General features: G+C 37.2%; 2 protein-coding genes across 3 annotated transcripts in view; both read left to right on the top strand.

Annotated features, from left to right (window-relative positions):
* The window catches only part of LOC144980512 (uncharacterized), a 245,036-nt gene that overhangs the window by 124,553 nt on the left and 98,296 nt on the right, over positions 1-22,187 (top strand). The window lies entirely within an intron of this gene.
* LOC144955924 (uncharacterized) overlaps positions 1-22,187 on the top strand; it is a 32,081-nt gene that overhangs the window by 6,585 nt on the left and 3,309 nt on the right. The window contains exons 3-6 of the mRNA XM_078886184.1: positions 3,352-3,420; positions 6,981-7,151; positions 10,720-10,900; positions 13,345-13,448. Of these exons, the coding sequence (XP_078742310.1) occupies positions 3,352-3,420; positions 6,981-7,151; positions 10,720-10,900; positions 13,345-13,448 (525 nt within the window). The remainder of the gene's footprint in view (positions 1-3,351; positions 3,421-6,980; positions 7,152-10,719; positions 10,901-13,344; positions 13,449-22,187) is intronic.

Here is a 22,187-nt window from a genome sequence, read left to right on the forward strand (position 1 = left end):
TGTCGATGACGCCATCCGACTTTGAAGCTTTGACGTTCCTCTTAATCTTGCCGCGAAGATCCTCCAGAGGTCTCTAGAGATTTTGTGCCTCTTATCATGGTGTTTGACAATTTCTTTTCATCTAGTTTACTAAGATACGAATATCTTTCAATGTCAAGTCGGGAAACATAGCATATATGAGTATTGATGGTATGTCTGTGTCTTTCACCCGCCATATAAATACTCTTCAACAGTCGTAACGTCACTTCCTTCCTAATGACGAATGGTAACTTAGTAACACTGGCTCTAAACTATCGGAACAATGGCGGACGCCAGTATGAAATATTTCTCCGGCGAGCATAAAAGCGTATCCAGAGGGGGGAAAAACGTAAATTTGATCATGTTTTGGCTTTTACACATTCTGGTCACAAGACATATGAAAAGTTCTAGCCAGCATGAAGAATAAAAAGTAACGATTTTCTTTGTTTAGAACCAAGATGGCCGCCGTTGCCAGGCGGCGTGACATCAGACTATTGAATCGTATTGCAAACAAAAAAAAATACACCAAAATATAGCAATGACTATCCCGCACAAATCTTTGGGCCTCTTTTTCGCTCACGAAGTGCCCGAATTCGCGTCAAAATATGGGACGAAGCCGTTCCGTACATGCTATTTTAAAAAATTAATTACGACGCCGTTTATCGATGAATATGACTGAAAGTTGGCACACAGTTAGAAAAAAGGCCATTTTAGATTATGTCAAGCGACAAAACTCGTGCGATTACCAGAAGACCGTTAAAAATAGATTTTTACTCTTTGGAGTAAAATATTTCTAAAACTACCGGGCGTGGAGGTTTTGTCGCTGACAAGGTAATACATGAACATTTCTTCTTTTTGGTTGTAAAATTTCATATGAATATGACGAGTACTTTTCCCGTATTTTACAAAACACCATCCTAATTTGTTCTTCAAGTTTCAATCTTTTAATCCACTTATTACGCAAGATACAACGAAAGGTCGAAAAAAAATGCCGAAAAAGCGTCCCATATTTTCGCGTTTTTTTCCTCTTTGCGGGTCATCCAAATAAATGACACCTTTGAAACTGCATAACTTGTTTATTTATGAATGGATTTTCAAAATATAAAAACATTTTTACTCAGTGGAGATAGGGCTTTGATTTTAGAAAAAAATTTCCTCAAAGAGAAAAAAACATTTTTCATAGTCATTGCTACAAAATATGTGTAAACATCAAAGTCTTTTATGAGATAATTTAGTGATAAGTAATCACCAGCTGAAGATGGAAAGATGCGAAAACCTGAGCCAAATTTAAGCTACTATATTACATATAAACATTGAGCAAGAAGTTTACGCGATCGATAGCGTAGCCATCGTGAACTTGTAGTCTGACACTGACCAAAAAATGACGTCAAAATGCCAGTTTTTGGCCACAAAAAAAACAAATCGTGAGTTGTATTCAATAGTTCAACCAATGGGACCACTTGTTTCCATGAGCACTACTAACGACAACTCACTAGGCGGTGCAAATACCAAATAATGACGTCAAAATGCCAGTCTTTTTGGGTTTCAGTGTCGGGCTTTAACTTAACGATGGCTACGCTCATAGTTTGCTATAGATAGAATGCGCTTGGCCGAGGAGTTCACAACATTGCCATCCGGAAGTATAACGGACCAACACACAAACTCTGTGTAGCCATGAACTTTTATAGTCTGGTTAATACAGTTTAGTGAGAACAACTCACAAACGCGGATGGCAAAAACAATAACAAAGGCCTGAATGACGTCATCTGCATACTATCTATAAAACCCTATAGATAAAATGCGCTTGCCCAAGGAGTTCACAACATTGCCATCCGGAAGTATAACGGACCAACACACAAACTCTGTGTAACCATGAACTTTTATAGTCTGGTTAATACAGTTTAGTGAGAACAACTCACAAACGCGGATGGCAAAAACAATAACAAAGGCCTGAGTGACGTCATCTGCATACTATCTATAGATAGAATGCGCTTGGCCAAGGAGTTCACAACATTGCCATCCGGAAGTATAACGGACCAACACACAAACTCTGTGTAACCATGAACTTTTATAGTCTGGTTAATACAGTTTAGTGAGAACAACTCACAAACGCGGATGGCAAAAACAATAACAAAGGCCTGAGTGACGTCATCTGCATACTATCTATAGATAGAATGCGCTTGGCCAAGGAGTTCACAACATTGCCATCCGGAAGTATAACGGACCAACACACAAACTCTGTGTAACCATGAACTTTTATAGTCTGGTTAATACAGTTTAGTGAGAACAACTCACAAACGCGGATGGCAAAAACAATAACAAAGGCCTGAGTGACGTCATCTGCATACTATCTATAGATAGATCGAAGATGACGTCACTCGGTTACAGGTCTTTGTTATTGTTTTTGTTTTTTTTTTTTTTTGTTGTTTGTTTTTGTTTTGTTTTGTTTTTTGGGGGTTTTTTTTTTGCAATCCGTGTTTGAGTAATTCTCACTTAACTGTATTAACCATGACTATAAACGATCATGGTTACACAAAGTTTTGTGTGTTAGTCCGTTATAATTCCGGATGGCAAGGTTGTGAGCTTCTTTGCTAAGCGCACACTATCTATTAAAACCCTATTGCCACTCCAGAAGATTCCTTTCGGAAATATATAGATAGAACGAAGTTAACGTCACTCGGGTCTTTGTTATTGGTTTTTGTCATCCATTTTTATGAGTAATTCTCATTAAACTGTATTGGACCGTAGTCATCGTAGTTATTGCCTGACACTCACCAAAAAATGACGTCAAAATGCCAGTCTTTTGCCACAAAAAAAAAAACAAATCGTGAGTTGTATTCAATAGTTCAACCAATGGGACCACTTGTTTCCATGAGCACTACTAACGACAACTTACTAGACGCTACACAAACCCAAAAATTGACGTCCAATTGGCAGTCCCAGAGGGTTCTTGTGTCAGGTTAACGATGGCTTCGATTGGTCAGACTATAAACGTTCAATGTTACACATTGCTTTGTGTGTCTGTCCGTTATATTTCCGAGTGGCAATGCTGTCAAGCGCACAATATCTATTATATATATATAGTGTGCGCTTGGCTAATAGGCTCACAACATTGCCATCCGGAAGTATAACGAACCAACACATAAAAACTGTTTGTAACATTGAAGGTAAAATATAGTCTGGTTAATACACTTTAGTGAGAATTACTCATAAACATGGATCAATAACACAGACCTGAGTAACGTCATCTTCGTTCTATCTGTCGGGAAGGTGAAGGTGGGTCTTATAATTTATTTCATCATTATGTTATGTTTGTTTGTTTCTCACTCCTAGAGTCGAATTCAAGAGGCCAACGGGTTGATCAAGAGGGGAGAAGATGTCACCACAGATCTCACGACCAAGGTGAGTGGATCATAATTTCATTGAAAGCGTTCTTTCTAAATACTTACTTCAGTTGGTAAAAGTAATGTTTTGGTTAACTTACACACTCATGCAAGCCGTGGCTTTCATATACTGAAGGCCTGTTACTGACCAAAAAAAAATACATCACAAAAGAAGACGACGATCACCAAACGAAAGAACTCGCATTCGGACATGAAGGTTCATTGTCCGAGTCCCCCCACCCCCGCTCTGAGCGGCGCATAGTTGAGTCCTTAGAAAAAGTTCTTTACTTACATACTCTCACCACACTTGGGAGTAAAATTAAATGAGTACATGGTTTTTAACAACGTTGTTTGTATCAGGGCGGGGGGGGGGGAGTTGTAATATAGTCTGTTACGTGTTAAGCGTTGATGCTTGGAAGGAATTCCTTATGCTGGGTGGGGTTCCTGACCTCCCATAGTGGGGTGGGCAGGGGGGTACATACTGTGTCTTCTATCCCCTTATATCTGTTTTCCAACATGCTTTCTGTCTTTGTCTTGGAATGAGATTACTTGGTTTTGTCCTGACCCTGGCCGGAGTCCTGGCTGGGAGGGAAACAGTCAAATACATAGTTATTGTTTTGGGAGATGTTTTTTTTTCCTTGTAAATCATCTCTCTTATGTATTACTATATTTGTTATTTTCAATGTATAATGTAAGCATTTGAGTGTGTTCCTCTTTGTTGGATTGTGTGCTTGTGTCTAGATGAGACTTATAGGTGATCTCAAACTAAGTACATTGGTGGTATGCTCTTGGAATCTACATCTGATCCCTATTTGTTCCCAGTTAAGAAATGTCTTACTTTTTCTTGGGTGCTTAAATTGTAATTCTAGAACTTTTTACTATCCCATTTTCTTCCTTTTTACTGGCGCTGATATAACCTTAATGTGTTGCAAGCGCCGTAAAACCCTTTAAAACAAACAAAAAAAAAAACAAACGAATGATTGCCATGCAAAATATAGGCTTTATTCAACATTTAAATCGACATGATCTGGAAAGAAATTAAAACACAAAGAGTTAGACAATACAGTACAGACACAGATCAATTACAAACATAAAGTGACAAATAGAACTATCTCTAAGCAGTAAACAATATCATGACAATGTAAACGTTGATACAGAGAGGAGGTAGAAGATGTGAGAGAGAGAGAGAGAGAGAGAGAGAGAGAGAAAGAGAGAGAGAGAGAGAGAGAGAGAGAGAGAGAGGGGGGGGTGTGGTGGTGGTGAAGATGATGATGGTGATGATGACGATGACGACGGTGGTGGTGGTGGTGATGATGATGATGATGATGACGGTGGAGGTGGTGGTGGTGATGATGATGATGATGATGATGGATGATGTCATCATCATCATCATCATCATCAGCAGCAGCATCATCAGCATCATCATAATTATTATTATCATCAATATCAACATCATCATCAGCAGCAGCAACAACATTATAATGAGAAAGAGGAAGAAGAATAGGGAAGAAGAAGGAAGCAGCGAGAACGATCGAGTATAGGAGAATGAGAAGGGATGAGAAGGAGGAAGAAGGAAGGAATAAAGAAGAGGCGTTGTTATATCAAAGAATAAATGAATTCCATCGCATGAAGATGAAGGGCGATCCATTATATAATTTGTTTTGATTTATGCGTCTGGGTCAAAATCCACAGAATCGGCCATTATTTCCATTACGAGAGGCCTCACGTCATAACTCTAATGCATCATATAACAATTCCCCACTCACTCGACAATGGCATAACCCTAGGTGCTCCCATTAGCAGGTCTGATTACGGAACGCAATCATGGGTTTGATTGAGATTGATGTAATGGCTATCAATGTATGTGGTCTAGTAGTATGATGACACTCGTTTTCGGATCGTACGTACGGTCCTGGGTCCGAGCCTCGTTCGGCGGATAGTTCAACACGATCTTGGAATCTACTTCTGTTTCCTATTTGAACCAATTCCCCTTTGTCTTACCTTTTCTTGGGAGCTTTAATTGTAATTCTATATAACTTTTTACTATCCCATTTTCTTCCTTTTAACTGGCGCTGATATGACCTTTATGTGTTTCAAGCGCCGTAAAACTCTAAAAATAAAAACATAAATATTTCATTTGAAGAACATTCCCGACTCGTCACAAATGTGACCCTTCGTCTCGAAACGGTATTATGTCGGGATGAGTTAGACTCCGAAAAGTGACTTTAGAGTTAAATTGATAGTTAATACCAATTTTTGAGCTTTTGCATTGTGAAAAACCGTTTTCATTCTCTAACATAACAAATCGAAACAAACCCCAAGTTTCATGTTTTGTCAATAAATTCAATTTTTTGCACCCGAGTTATCCCGACATAATACCGTCTAGAGACGGTGGGTCACAAATGTCAAATCAAACACTTTTGGAAGACACTGATTGGCTTCACTTGGCGTGTCAGTGGCTCAGCGGTACAGGGTCATTTAATTCGATCGAAAGTTGAAGAACGAGTTTTCTGGCCAAATTTTTAAATACGCGTTTTCACAGAGGACGAGCAGTTCATTCATTATAGGCGAGAACACAAATCAAATATCCTGAAATAAGTTTTTCATCTCTAACAAGTAATTATTGGAGTTGAAAATAACCTTTGATTCATATCCACATATATATTAAACTTGGGGTTAATTTCTCCCCCTTTATGTGGCGAAATATTTTTTTTAACGTGAGCATGTATATATATATATATATATATATATATATATATATATATATATATATATATATATATATATATATATATATATATATATACGAGAGAGAGAGAGAGAGAGAGAGAGAGAGAGAGAGAGAGAGAGAGCGCGCGCGCAATATTCACCAACCGCACTTGTCGTGATGTAGGACAAGGCATGACGCCTGTGACGCGATATTACATTTTATTTCCGGACAACGACAACGCTGTCAATGCCTATGTACTCATTTTTATACCTGAGTACGGTGAGAGAATATGAAATAAGAGCCTTTTTTAAGGACTCATCCACACACCGCTCAGAGCGGGGCTCGAATCCATTTACTATTTTTGTTAGATTGCTTGTTTTTTTCTTTCAGCGGTCTCTCATATTACCTCAATTGTGTTGGAAGAGACCTAAAGCAACAAACAAACAAAAATCTCTCTCTCTCTCTCTCTCTCTCTCTCTCTCTCTCTCTCTCTCTCTCTCTCTCTCTCTCTCTCTCTCTCTCTCTTTCTCACCTCTAACTCTCTTTTACACACACTCACTCTCTCTCTCTCTCTCTCTCTCTCTCTCTCTCTCTATTTCTAACTAGCTCTCTTTACCTCTCCCTCTCTCTCTCTCTCTCTCTCTCTCTCTCTCTCTATATATATATATATATATATATATATATATATATATAATGTCCTAAGCATCAGCTTCACCCCAACATAAAACCGCTTTAAGATGATTGGTCATAAATGTACCCCTCACCCCTCACCCCCCCCCCCCCCCCCCAAAAAAAAAAAAAACCCGGCCCGTTATGAAGTTACCATTCGGCCATTTCTTTGTAATTCCTTCCTTCCTTCATCCTTTCAGGTGTCTGGAGACGTGAAGGAGATTTACACCTACTTGGACGACATCAACACTACGATGAGTCAGAAGATTGCCGCCCAGAGGGTGGAGATGGAGAAGTTGTCGGGAGACACGCCTCAGCCAATCAACTACGATCCGTTCAACTATGGAGAGGCCTACGCCGGGGATGTCGTGGTAGGTTTTCCAAGAAGATTTGAAACCGGTCTGTAATTTTTAAAATCTTTATTGTCCAAGAAGAGTTTCTTTAAAAGTGTGGAAATTAATGATGTCATAAAACGACCTATATTCGGGTTTTCGTCCTACCTGGTCATCAATCACATGCTTTGTTGCTGTACTACGATTGTATATTTCTTAACAAATGTAAACACGCTGCATTGTTTAAAGATGTGCGTATATATTTATATATGTGTGTGTGTGTGTGTGTGTGTGTGTGTGTGTGTGTGTTGATCCACATACTCATGTGTCAAACTGAACAAAATAACCAATCGTGGTATTAGATATTTCAAAACTTGTCAACACATTTCACAATGCGGGTCATTTTGAGCACATTTTGCAATGTGGCCAATGATCTCGAGCACAGGGAAAGGTAATATTATAGATAGTATGCGCTTGGCTAAGAAGCTCATAACATTGCCATCCGGAAGTGTAACGGACCAACACACAACTGTGTGTATCCATGAACGTTTATAGTCAGGTTAATACAGTTCAGTGAGCATTACTCATAAACGCGGATAGCAAAAACCAATAACAAAGACCTGAGGGACGTCATCTTCGAACTATCTATAGATTGATCATCCCCATTGGAGGAGATACCAGTCTGTAGTGACAAATTGATTATTTCAAATATTCATGGGATAAGCTGACCAATGCAAGAATTTAAAAACGAGATTGGAAGGGGATATAACTCACAAAACTTATTTGTTGCTTTGGTGATTAGATTCTTTATAAATTTATCTGTGACTGGCTGAAAAGAATTTAACGAGTCACCATCAAAAGACTGCTGCTTATCTGAATAAAGCTCAAATATGACCAAGTCGTTTCAAATTATGTCGATTTTCTGTGCAAAAAGAAAGCTAACATTTCAGGTAACTTAGTAACTTGGTATCATTGTACAAAGAAGGTTGAGGTGATGGTGTTGCATTTCCTCATATTTCATCACATTTGCGAACAGCTGTTTTAAAGACTTGGTACTTTTAAACGTTTCATTTAATGGGTCTGCTAAGCTGCTGTTATGCGGGTGGTTGGATGGGAGCATCACCCTTGAATCGTATACCTATGATGTTCGCATGGGTGTACGATCCGATAGTGATGTCGTTTCTTCTTCTCTTTACTAGCCTATCCTGCTTCTTTGGTTTGTGATTGTATTTTTGACAGGGGATATTTTTTTTTCTGTATATCTTCTGCCTGTTTGTTCTTGGTTATTTATAATTTAGCTTATGATATCTTTAGGTTATGATTTTGATTTACATTTGTACTATTTTTGTTAGATTGCTTGTTTTTTTTTTTGTTTCAGCGGTCTCTCATATAACCTCAATTGTGTTGGAAGAGACCTAAAGCAACAAACAAACAAAAAAAAAGCTGCTGTTATTGTTGGGTTGGGGTTTTTTTCTCCATTTGATAAGTGGCTGATCTGAAACGGTTCTAATGATCCTGTCCTTGAGTTTTCTTCCATAAACGTTCCAACTTTCTCAAGCACCTCTTGAATTGGCCAACATCCAGGCAGCGAATGGGTGATGACGAATTTCTCTGGTTTTTAATTCAAGGTCTGTGTGTATGTGTGTGTGCGCGCGCGTGTGTGTGTGTGTGTTGATCGAGAGTGTTACGTATAGACACGCTCCAATTACCTACTGTGACGTCGGCTATGTTGTTATAAACAACACGGAAATCATCTTCCAATTCTTTATAAATTTAGTTACTTCCTCTTTGCTCAAATATCGTGATGTTACTGGTTTGTTCATAGTGTTCGTATTTATTTTTATTAATATTATGTGATCTGTATACGTGACGTCAGTCATGGTGGTGGTGTAGATTTATTTATTGGACATAATAAAATTAATTAAAATAAATAATAAAATTCCATTAATTCATCCCATTAGGGAAATTTTGTCTTTAGGGTCTATTTCAGGGGAAGACTGGGAATAACCCAGGCGTCAGCCTCAGTGCAGCGCCGCAAAGTGAGCTAGGAGGAAGTTACTTGCTCAAGGCCACTCAGCGCGGCGGGTAATCGAACTCGGTACTTTTTGGGTACGAAGCAAGGACCGTACCGCTGAGCCACGCTGTCCCATTGACAACAACCTGGTCAATGGTATTCCTTACCCCTATCATGAAATGGGGATTATAATAGTTGTATTAATGAATGTTGGTGAAGCTAGTCTTTCTGGGTGGGGTTCCTGACCTCCCATAGTGGGCAGGGAGGGTGTACAAACTGTCTCTTCTATCCCCTTATAAGTGTTTTCCAACATGCTTTCTGTCTTTGTCTTGGAATGAGATTACCTGTTTTTTTCCTGGCCCTGGCCGAAGTCCTAGCTGGGAGGGAAACAGTCAAATGCATAGTCATTGTTTTGGGAGATGATATATTTTTTCCTTGTAAATCATCTCTCTGTTATGTATTATTGTATGTGTTATTTTTAATGTATAATGTAAGCATTTGAGTGTATTCCTCTTTGTTGGATTTTGTGCTTGTGTCCGGATGAGACTTATATGTGATCTCAGAGTACATTGGTGGTATGCTCTTGGAATCTACATCTGATCCCTATTTGTTCCCAGTTCCCCTATGTCTTACATTTTCTTGGGTGCTTTAATTGTAATTCTAGAACTTTTTACTATCCCATTTTCTTCCTATTTACTGGCGCTGATATAACCTAAATAATAGTTGTATTAATGAATGTTGATGAAGGTAGTCTTTGAATGTGTTTGTATTTGTGGTGTTATACAATCTGTAACTCCATTGCACTTGAAACTTATCAAATATATTTCCGTATGGGAATTATTATATTATCTTGTGAAAGAAACGTATTTAAATACATCAATAATAAAAATAAAAATAACAATAATAATAATAATAATAATAATAATAATAATAATAATAATAATAATAATAATGATAATGATAATGATAAGAATCATAATAATAATAATAATAATAATAATAATAATAATAATAATAATAATAATAATAATAATAATAATAATAATAATAATAATAATAATAATTTGCACTTAGGTAACAAACTCACAACATTCACCAGCCGGATAAAACATACCTACTCGCAAAATTGTGTATAACCTTGAACGTTGATAGTCTGATAAACTTATCATTAACATAACTGTCCAAAATAAAAACAACAACAAAAATAAGAGCTGAGTAACGTCCTCGTTGTGTCTTCTATATTATCCGAGACTTGGTCTGTCTTTTCCAATAAATAACAATGTGAAATTGAATGTAAGCTTCAATTTAATATAATAAAACAAATAAAAATGAACGTTTCGGGTTTCCCTTTTTATCAACAAAACTGGATGAATGAAACACTACAGATGAATGAGATAATTTGGTAGTGGCGTTGTTAACGTTATCTCATTCATCTGAGGTGTTTCATTTTTACTGTTTTGATGACAGGGGGGAAACCCGAAACGTCCATTTTTATCTGTTTTCGTATATTAAATTGAAGTTTACATTCAATTTCACATTGTTATCTATTTCTTCGAGCTTCGAGCAGCAAAATTTACGTTGTGTCTTTTCCAGGATTTCGAGGCTCGCAAACGTATCGTGGAGATTGACCTCCTCTTCCAGAGTCTGCAGGTGGCCATGAATCAGATGAAGGACTCCGTGAGGGTCAGCCCCGCCATCGACCTGGGCTACAAAGTGGTCCGGCTTGACCAGTTGATTGAATCGACTGGCTTCGGAAACGCCATAAGAACTGGAGGTCATTTTTTTAAAATTTAATTTAATTTTTGTTTTGTTTTGTTTTTGTTTGTACGTGTAATGATGTGTTGTAGAGCCCTTTAAATAAAAAGAACTGAAAAGGGCAGTGTTGACAGAATTTGATTAAAATGTTGGTTGAATCGACTGGCTTCGGAAACGCCATAAAAACTGGAGGTAGTTCAATTTTTTTTAATTTAATTTAATTTTTGTTTTGTTTTTTGTTTTTGTTTTTTTGTTTGTACGTGTAATGATGTGTTGTAGAGCCCTTTAAATAAAAAAGAACTGAAAAGGGCAGTGTTGTCATAATTTGATTAAAATGTTTAGAGTTGGTTGAATATACTGGCTTTGGACACATAAGAACGGGCGGTAATGTGTTTAGTTTGTTTGTTTGTTTGTTTCTTTTTTGTGGGTTTTTTTTTTTTTGTTTTTTGTTTTTTTGTTTCTTTATTGTTGTTTTTTGGGGGGGCTTTTTGGGGGTTTTTTTTGTTGTTTTTTTTTTTTTTTTTTTGTACGTTTCATGTGCTGTTATAAAGTGGTCTTGTCGTATTATGACACTCGCTTTTGGATCGGAAGATCCTGGGTTCGAGCCTCGGTCGGCGCATAGTTGAGTCCTCGGAAAAGACTCTTTACTTACATTCTCTCACCGTACTCCGGGGTGTAAAATGAGTGCCTGGCCGTTTATACAGCGTTGTCTCTGTCCGAAAAAAAAAACCCACTGTAATATCGCCTAACAGGCGTCATGTCTCGTTCTACATGTTAAGTGTTGCTGTTGGCTAGGGATCCTTTATATAGCGCTTTGAGCACGTTTAGTGGATATTGCGCTATATAAAAGCTCAAGTTTCTTTTTCTGTTGTTTTTTTTTTCTTTCTTTCAAAATGATACCCTGCTCAGCGGTGGTCGCAGGTGCCATATTTCGCATTTCTGGTTTGGTTTTAGAAAATGAATAATGTTCATTAATTATAATCAATTTGTATATAAATTTAAATATCCTTAGGTTGTGTAACTATCTCACCAGATTGTTGATTTTTCAGTTCATTTCCTGTTCATCGACAGCACGATACGATAATATCGTTTTCTATTCTGGGCTGTAGTTTCCAGTTTTTTCCCAGTTTGTTTTTTCCCATCTTCTTTGTATCTGCATCAATGTCGCGTCTTGTGGGGGATGGGGGGGGGTGTCCTCTTGACCTTTCTGACCTCACCCACCCACCCAGCCCCCCCCCCCCCACCTTCCCTGTACCTGTGATCAGGTAAATCGCGTCCTTTATCCTATCCAAAGGGTAACAAACAATCGCTCTTGTCCGTTTCGCGCTATGAACAAATCAGGATAAACTCCAGCTCCACGGGCCTAATGGCTCCGACGGACTAAAAAAAAACTTAAGCTTGAGCTTTTTATATAGAGCAATATCCACTACATGTGCTCCCAGCGCTTTACAAGGGGTCCCTGACCAACAGCAACACGTAATACGTAGAACGAGACGCCTGTTTGGCCATATTACATTTTTATTCCGACAGAGACAACGCTTCTAACGGCCAGTTATCCATTTTACTCCCCAGTACGGTGAGAGAATGTGAGTAAAGAGCCTTTTTTCCAAGGACTCAACGATGCGCCAAGCGATTACGCGCTTTCGCAGCAACTCCATTAATTATTACGTATAGCCTGCCCAAATAATGAGCCTATAGCATTCGTTTTCGAATGACTGTATCCTTTTTAATTTACATACCTTGGCAGCAAAATCAGTCCGTCAGGTGGATGTGATGAAGACATCATCGCTAGAATCAAGAAAGCGCACCAGGCCTTTGCAATAAATCAGACCAATATGGAAAGCTTCCAGCATATCCACAAACACCAAGCTTAAAATATGTAACACTAATGTTAAAGCAGTCCTGTTCTATGGGTCAGAGACTTGGCGAACAACCTTGACCACATCAGCCAAGATACACATTTTTGTCAATCGCCGTCTTCGACAAATCCTCAGGTTGAAATGGTTTGATAAAGTGCCAAATGCTGACCCTTGGACAAGAACAAACCAAGAACAAATGGATGTCCAGGTCAGACGCAGAAAGTGGCGATGGGTTGGCCATGCCCTGCGGAAAGAGCCCTGTAATATAACCAAGAAGGCTCTCGAATGGAACCCACTGGAGGGAACGGGGTCGTCCAATACAGACTTGGAGGAGAAGACTTCACCAAGATTTGTGCATCTCCAATCTTACCTGGAGTGAAGCACAGCTCTGTGTCAAGGACAGAAGAAGATGGAAGAGTGCTGTTGAGGCCATATGCTCCGCCAGGAGCCAAGAGGCATAAGCCAAGTAATTCAAGTATCCTTTTTCAGATTCCCGATGTTAATGTCCAACTTTTACAACCATTTAAGAAGATTACTTATACATGTTCCATTTAAAAAATAAAACAGTTCCCCATTTTTTTTACTCCTTTTTTTTAAATTTTAGAGTTGACAACAGACAACGGGCTCCTGATAAACCAGGCATCCAACATAGAAGCCCCAGAACGTAGATACCCCCGTAAAGAAGCGTTCCAGACAGATGAAGAAAAGGTACGAGTATACCAAATAGATAAATACCGTCCCATGTCAACCCGACTTGTTAAACCCTAGTGTGTTTGTTTTATTAAATAATTCTTTCCCGGTTTATTTTCTAGCACCACATGTATATATATATATATATATATATATATATATATATATATATATATATATATATATATATATATATATAATATATATATATATATATATATAATGTATATATATATATATATATATATATATATATATATGGGGGCGAAGTGGCCGAGTGGTTAAGGCATTGCACTGTGACCCGGAAAACCCAGGTTCGAGCCCCGCTTCAGATACTTTCGTTTTTTTTTCCTTGAGCAAGATTATTAACCCCCAATTTGCTCACTTGGACAACATGGGTGATTCCTGTTGACATCAGACATCTTGTTTGATGAGTTATCTATATTCCTTCATGGAATGCCTCGGCGACGATATCTTATGATGTCGTGGCGCAAAAGGAATTATATATATATATATATATATATATATATATATATATATATATATATATATATATATATATATAATATATATATACCCTTGTGCAAATTAAGGAGCGGTTTGTGTATTCCTAAAAATAAAATTAGTTATCTAATTGGGCGGTTGTAATCATTCTGTATCATCATTATAGGATTTTTAAAAAATGTTGGTGAAAAAAATGCGCTATATGTCTTGATACTCGTTTTGCGTCCTGGTTTGGTTGTAGAATTTTGTTTCACCATAGAGAGATTTTATAGTTTTTGCTTTTGGGATTTTCAAATCAAAATTTTATGACAAAATTGAAGTTAAAAATTTATAATTTGGATTTTAAGTCATGTCAAAAATATCTCTCTAAAGTGACATAATACATTATCTCTGTGTTATCTGTGGAAATTTTCAGACAATTTCATGGAATAGATTCTGAGAAATATTTGACACAGTATCCCATACCCCGAGAAAAAAAAATGACATATTGAGAAAATAGCAAATTAGCTTTCAGTTTTTCACACTTTTCTTACTACCTATACCCTTTTCGACCATGTGTTCCGTGCCTTTATATTCTATTTTGAGGAGTTGGGACTTCATTAAAATTATTTCTAAAATAAATAATTGTCTTGAAGAAAAATTTCAGTCGGCTTATAGGCAACATCATTCGACGGAAACCGCACTTGTTAGGGTTGTTAATGATCTCCTCTCTGTTATAGACAATGGTTCATGTTCTTTGCTGAATTTGCTTGACCTATCGTCTGTTTTTGATACTATTGATCACACTCTTCTTCTCAAACGACTTGAAATTACTTATGGCGTGTCTGGTGCAGCGCTTGATTGGTTTAGGTCATCTTTGTTTAATCGTAAATAGATTATTACGGTGGATGAATATAGATCTGAGGAAATCATTCTTGATTGTGGGGTTCCCCAGGGTTCAGTACTTGGACCCGTTCTTTTTGTTCTGTACGTTGGACCTCTGTCTAAAATCATCAGAAGTTTCGGTCTGTCTTACCACCAATATGCTGATGATAAGCAATTGTACTGCGTTTCCAATACGAGAAATTTACAAGAAGTATCAGCCAATAGTAAGAATTGTATCCAAAGTGTTAAGAAATGGATGAATGAGAACAGACTGAAACTAAATGATGATAAGACAGAGGTGCTGTATGTTGGGAACAGGAAGTGGAAATGTGAAACAGATTTGAAGCTGGGGGATGCCTCCATTCAAATTGTTGATAAAGTGAAAAACCTTGGCACATTCTTAGACTCTGGACTGTCGATGGAGCATCAGGTTAATAATTTGGTTAGATCTCTCTTTCTCCAACTAAAAAAGATTGCTTGATTGGTTCATATCTGAGATCTGAGAATGTGACCAAACACCTGGTTGTGTCCCTCGTAGTATCGAAATTGGATTATTGCAATGCTCTGTTGTTTGGCGTTTTGCAATATAATCTGAGACGTCTTCAGATTGTCCAAAACAGCACTGCCAGGCTAGTATTCATGAAGCGTAGGTGCGATTCTGTCAGACCTCTGCTTCATGACCTGCACTGGCTGCCTGTTGAGAAAAGGATTAAATTCAAAGCTTGTACTTTAGTGTATCGTTGTCTTGAAGGTACTGCCCCTTCCTACATTTCGGAACTAATTGAAATATATTCAAAACCCCGCCCCTTACGTTCGGCCAGCGATTCCACCAAAACTAGTTGTCCCTCGAATACGGAAAAATGCTGGAATGAGATCCTTTTCTCATTTCGGACCCTCTGTTTGGAACGCCTTACCACAGAGCATTCGTGAAAAAGAATCTTTGTCTATTTTTAACGTTCGCTTAAAACATATCTGTTTCGTTTTTAGTAGATGTTATGAGAAGCAAGATAGGTCTGTCTGGTTTCTATTGTGAGTTATGTGTCTGGGTGTGTGTGTGTGTGCGCGCGCGGCAGTGTGCGTGTGTTTGTGTATGCTTGTGTGTGTGAATGAGTATGTGTCAGCCAAAGTAATTTGTAATTTAAGCGCTTAGAGTCTGGTTCTCGGAGTTATAGCGCTTTTTTCTGCATTACTATTATTATTAATAAAATACCGATTTCCACTAATTTCTCAAAATCAATTTTTTAAAGGATTTTCCTATTAATTAGACCCAAACCTCCCCTTTATTGGGACAACAGGGGCATTACTTATAGTTGTCCTTTGGACTGATTTTAACGGCACTTATCTGGATTCAACTATGCGCCGAGCAAGACTCGAACCTAGGACCTTCCGATCAGAAAGCGAGTGTCATACCACAAGACCACATTATAGCCGCACAATTTATTCCAGTTTTTGCAGAAAATCCACCTCGATAATTTGAGTGTGAACGGTGAGCATGCTACGTATAACAATATTACTAGTCACAAAACACGGAAGAGATCTTGCCGGGGGGGGGGGGAGGTCTTAAGTCGGGATGATTAAGATGCTAAAAATGGAATTTGTAGCCAGAAATACCATGCTTACGTTTAGTTTATATGCTTTATAGAGAAGGAATATCATATGTTACTGTGCTAAATACCAACGTTTCATATGTTTGACCAGATTAACTAAAATTCGACTTTTTAGCATCTGGTCCATCCCGACATAATACTGTTTTGAGACGATGGGTCACAAATGTGTTGCAAGTGCCGTAAAACCCTTTAAAACAAACAAACAAACACGGCGATGCAGCCGAATGCGTAGAACCTATGTACACTTATTCGCAAGTTCGATAACCGAACTCACTTTTGGGCTTTGTCACAGTAAAGATTGTTCACAATTATCTTACTAAATTTTATTTTATTAAGAACTGAATTCATCTCACTCCAGTTATATTTCGGTAGGCTTAGATAAACTTTACCTTCTAATATTAGATCGTCTTTCCTTTTATAGCCTTCCCTCGAATTAATTTCTAATTAGTGAATACTTTTCGTTCTACATTCTGTCACGTAGCCACTTATTATAAAAGCTGATAGGTCTAACATTTGACACTCACTTTCTCTCCACAATCTATGCCGGACGGCCAGTCACTCTATTCCTATATATATATTGTAAGATTTTTATCTTTTGGGACTTTGTAGATATTATATCTACACCATTAAGACGCCGGAGCTTTTAACTTTGATTGTATAATCTTCAAGGATCAAACCCAAGCCCGCTGTACTACACTATAACCTCTTACCAATTGCCTGGAAGTGGAATTTTACGAGTCCAATCCTGTTATCAGAGGAATAGATCATCCAAGCCCATCAACTGCCTGGAAACGTAAACTTATGAACCTGACATATTATCATAAGTTACGTAAAATATTCATATCTCTATTTGTAACTGCCACGATCACTGTTTATCTCTTTTAATTAAATTTCATCGTTATTTTTATTTCATTGTAAACAAATCGTTAATTGTTTTTCATTTATAGTAACTAGTAAATTCTGGGGCCTCATTCTACATATATCTTTATGCATAGTCGAGTAGCTCTTTACTCACTTGAGACCATGACATTTTGGAGGGGACACATATAAAGAATTGAATTTATTTAGTTACTTATATCTATTTCATCTAACTTTAAAGTTTAAATTGTAAAACTCCTAATTGCCCCACTTGATCATATTTTAATTGAACTCCCTATTTACAGGATTAATTTTTTTTTCTTTTTCATTTCTTCATTTAAATGGAATAGCAATTTATCCATTCATTCTTTCATTCAAATTGAATAGCATTTTATTGATTCATTCCTTCATCCATTTATTCATTTATAAATTATTCATTCATTCATTGTTCATTCATTTATTCATTCATTCATTCATTCATTCATTCATTCATTCATCCATTCATTCGTTTATTCACTCATTTATCCAATCATTCATACATTTATTCCTCCCTTCATTCTTTCATTCATACATTATCCATTCATTCATTCATCTATTCACTCAGTTTTTCATTCATTCATTCATTCCTTGTCCACTTTGTTATTATATCACTCATTTCATTTTGTTGTTTGCCTCATTCATGAATTGTTTTCAATATGTTTACATTCCATAACGATTCATTCACCTATCATCCAATCACTCATTGTTGTGAACACATTTTGTAACTATTGTAAATCTTACGATATTTTATTGTTTTGTATTTCAGACATCACTGTTAAACACTCTTCAATGCCTAATTACAATTGTTGAACAACCATTGAACAAGAGAGAGGTCCCAGCCACGAACTGAGTTGGTAAATATACCCTTCATTATTCTCTTTTACATGAGTTGGGCATCACATAGTAACTATAGACATCGTGATTTGTTTTGCATAGTGATTTGTTTTAAATGCATTTTTGGCATATTACTGTTACCGAAAACCACTTATATATTATGTTCTGAAAAGTGAGTCTTTAAAAACTAAATACTAATAAAAGGAGTCTACTAGCCGTCGTGTTATATTTAGTGATAGATAACTTGGGATTATTTTGGCATCCTATTATTGTTATCACACTCTAGTATATTAGCGTCATTGCGAATAATTGTACACAAACTAACGACGAGTCACACACATTGGTGATACATTTTTCGTAGTAACATAGTTTAGAGTACACGCGATTGACACATTGTTATTGACACAAGTCATAATAACTCCGCATTGTATTGACACATTGCTTTATAAGATATAACGATAAAAGGCATCAAATTCAACATACATAATAAGTTGAAATAAGAGAGAGAGATTTCTAAAAATAGAACAGTTCATTCCAGTAAGTGTAAATAAATAAAACAGTCAGTAACAGTATCCTGTCAATATATATATATATAAAACATCGTAACTAATTTATTGCAAAAATGGAAGCATATAAAAGATACTTAAGTCTCGCAAAGGACTTAGAAATACCCCAGGAAAGAATATTTTCATGGTGCGAAGAGAAAATAAAAGAAGAAAAAGAAGAAAGAATTCGTAGAGAAGAAAATGAAGAAAGAATTCGTAGAGAAGAAAAAGAACACGAAGAAAGAATTCGTAGAGAAGAAAAAGAACACGAAGAAAGAATTCGTAGAGAAGAAAATGAAGAAAGAATTCTTAGAGAAGAAAAAGAACACGAAGAAAGAATTCGTAGAGAAGAAAAAGAACACGAAGAAAGAATACGTAGAGAAGAACGAGAAGAAAGAGTCCAAGAAAGGGAACTAAAAAGACAAATAGCTTTAGCAGAAGAAGAAACCAAAAGGACCCAAATGATGCTGGAAATTGAAAAAACAAAAACCGGTCATGAAAGAAAACATAATAATAGTGATGAATTTTTCGTGAAACTTCCACGCATGCCAACATACGATGAACGCTCAGACTGTCTAGAATCCTTCTTACACCGATTCGAAGTTCAGGCTAAAGGTTATCGTTGGCCAGAAAGCAAATGGGCCACAGCCTTGATTAACTGCTTATCTGGAGAACCGCTAAAAGTTTTCTATACCTTAACAACTGAAGATGCAGATGACTATGGAAAAATTAAAGACGCTCTACTAAAAAGATTTAGATTAACGGAAGATGGTTACCAGGAAAGGTTTCACACTGCAAAACCGGAAAGTGGAGAAGACTTTAATACATTCGTGAACCGAATTACTCAATTTCTAAATCGGTGGCTTGAGTTGGCAAACGTAAAACAAGACGACTTTGCAGGCCTTTACTATCTCACGCTGAAGAATTGAATCTATCAAGCTTGCAACCCAGATTTAGTCGCATTCTTTAAAGAGAGAAAGCCAGAAAACTTGGACAAATTAAAAATCTACGCAGAAAACTTTAACAGCGCACATCCATTGACACCCCTTAGCAGAACATTGAAGGAACCATACTACGCTGCTGCTGCTCAGAGTCCAGGTACACCTAAAGTTCAGTACTCAAATAGAACGAGCCGATCAATCACTCGGAACACTCAAGTGAAACAGGATGACCATAGTAACAAACCATGGAACAAACAGTTCAATAGAGACCATAGCCGACCCTATCAAAACAAAACAAGAAATAGCACTGACAATAATACTGAGTATAAGAAAACCAACAAACCTATAATTAAATGTCAATATTGTGGAATGAAAGGCCACACAGCAGACAAATGTTACAAAATCGTGAGATATCCAAAAGAAACTGCAAATGCATCACTCCAAACAGGTGTAAACAATCAGACACGAGTAATGTCAGGAGAAAATATAAATGTGTATTGCGTGAAAGGTATGTCACTTTTAACACAAACTCACAAATCAGGATCGCTATTTTTTTGTGAAGGCAAAGCTAATGGAACTGATTGCAAAATATTGAGAGACACAGGATGCAGTACAGTAGGAATAAAAGCATCTTTGATCAATGACGAAGACAAAACTGGAAAAACGGTACAATGCATCACATTCAGTGGCACAGTCGAAACCTTTGAAACAGCTAACGTGTACATAGAAACCCCATACTATACAGGAATAGTGGAATGCTGTATACTTCCCAACCCCGTCGCTGATGTTATTGTTGGCAATATAAAAGGTCTTAAAGACAACCCAACAGATGTAAAAGAATGGTCATTAACCCAAGAAACAGCTTGTCTAGCAGAAACAAGAAAGATGACTAACACAACAGAGAAGCCAATGACTATTTCTCTTGAACCACAACAATTTGACAGGAACAGGTTCATTGAAGAACAGAAAAAGGACCCGACTTTAACTTCATATTTCAATATCGCAAACAAAGGGACGAAATCAAAAGTTGAATACATCATTGAAAAAGATATTCTGTTCAGATTACATAGGAAAAGAAACAAAATAGCTAAACAACTGGTCACGCCGAGTATTTACAGAAACAAAATCCTTGGAATAGCGCACGATTCAATAACTTCTGGACATCTTGGGAGCTCTTCCACATTGAAGAGAATATCCGAGAATTTCACATGGCCTGGAATTACTAAAGACGTCCGAGAATATGTGAAATCTTGTGACACATGCCAAAGAAGAGTCGCAAAAGGCAGAATACCGAGATTGCCATTAGAGACAACCCCAGTTATTGAAAAAGTTTTTCAAAAAGTTGCAATTGACATTATAGGCCCTTTAACAAAATCAGATAGAAACCATACACACATACTAACACTAGTCGATTACGCAACCAGGTGGCCAGAAGCGATAGCATTGAAATCAACTACATCGGATCACATAGCTGAAGCATTGATGACAATTTTTACTAGAATAGGCATACCAAATGAGATACTGTCGGACAATGGACCCCAATTTACATCACATATGATGCATGAAACCATGAAACTCATGGGAATCCAACACTCATTCACAACTCCCTACCACCCCCAAGCAAATGGTCTTTGTGAAAGATTTAATGGCACTCTAAAGAATATGTTAAGAAAAGTGTCAGCAGAAAAACCAGATGATTGGGACAGATACTTACCAGCAATCCTATTTGCATATAGAGAAATACCCCAAGAATCTACAGGCTACTCCCCATTTGAGTTGATGTATGGACGATCACCTCGCGGCCCGATCAATATAGTAGCCGACATTTGTAAAGGGAATGAGGAGGACAATAACGAAATTATGTTTGCTTACGAATATGTAAGAAACCTGAAAGACAGAATAGAGGACACATGTAAGCTAGCACAGGAATCCGTCACTAAAAAAGCAGAGAAATACAAGGAATACTCCGATCGAAAAAGCAAATCAAGAAAATTTGAGATTGGTGACAAAGTACTAATACTCTTACCCGATGACTCGAGTAAACTTTTAGCTACATGGAAAGGACCATTCAAAATAACAGCAGTAAAATCTAATGTTAATTACGAGATTAAAATTAACAACACAACAAAGACATTCCATGCAAATACGCTAAAAAAGTATTTTGATAGAGACACAGTGTCGCAACCTATGTTTACTAATATCGAAGCTTCAAATGCAGGATTGATCATACCGTTGGTCATGGGACACAGACACCCGAGACAGAAAAACAAACAAAAATCGCACAATTGCAACCACCTAAGACAAAAAAAGAAGTACGCAAAGTACTTGGGCTCCTAAATTTTTACAGGAAATACATTTACAACTTCGCGCACATCGCGACACCGCTAACAAATCTGACAAAGAATGGGTCACCGAACAAAATTGTTTGGACAGAAGTGTGTCAGAATAGCTTTAACCAATTAAAGGCATTACTCTGTTCAGAACCAATTCTTAAATTACCCGACATATCAAAAGAATTTGTTGTAAGAACTGACGCGTCTGATAAGGGCATCGCAGGTGTACTAT

Source organism: Berghia stephanieae, chromosome 10 (genome assembly GCF_034508935.2).
Source record: "Berghia stephanieae isolate SIO BIC M18660-M18661 chromosome 10, UCSD_Bste_1.3, whole genome shotgun sequence".
Classification (NCBI taxonomy): domain Eukaryota; kingdom Metazoa; phylum Mollusca; class Gastropoda; order Nudibranchia; family Aeolidiidae; genus Berghia; species Berghia stephanieae.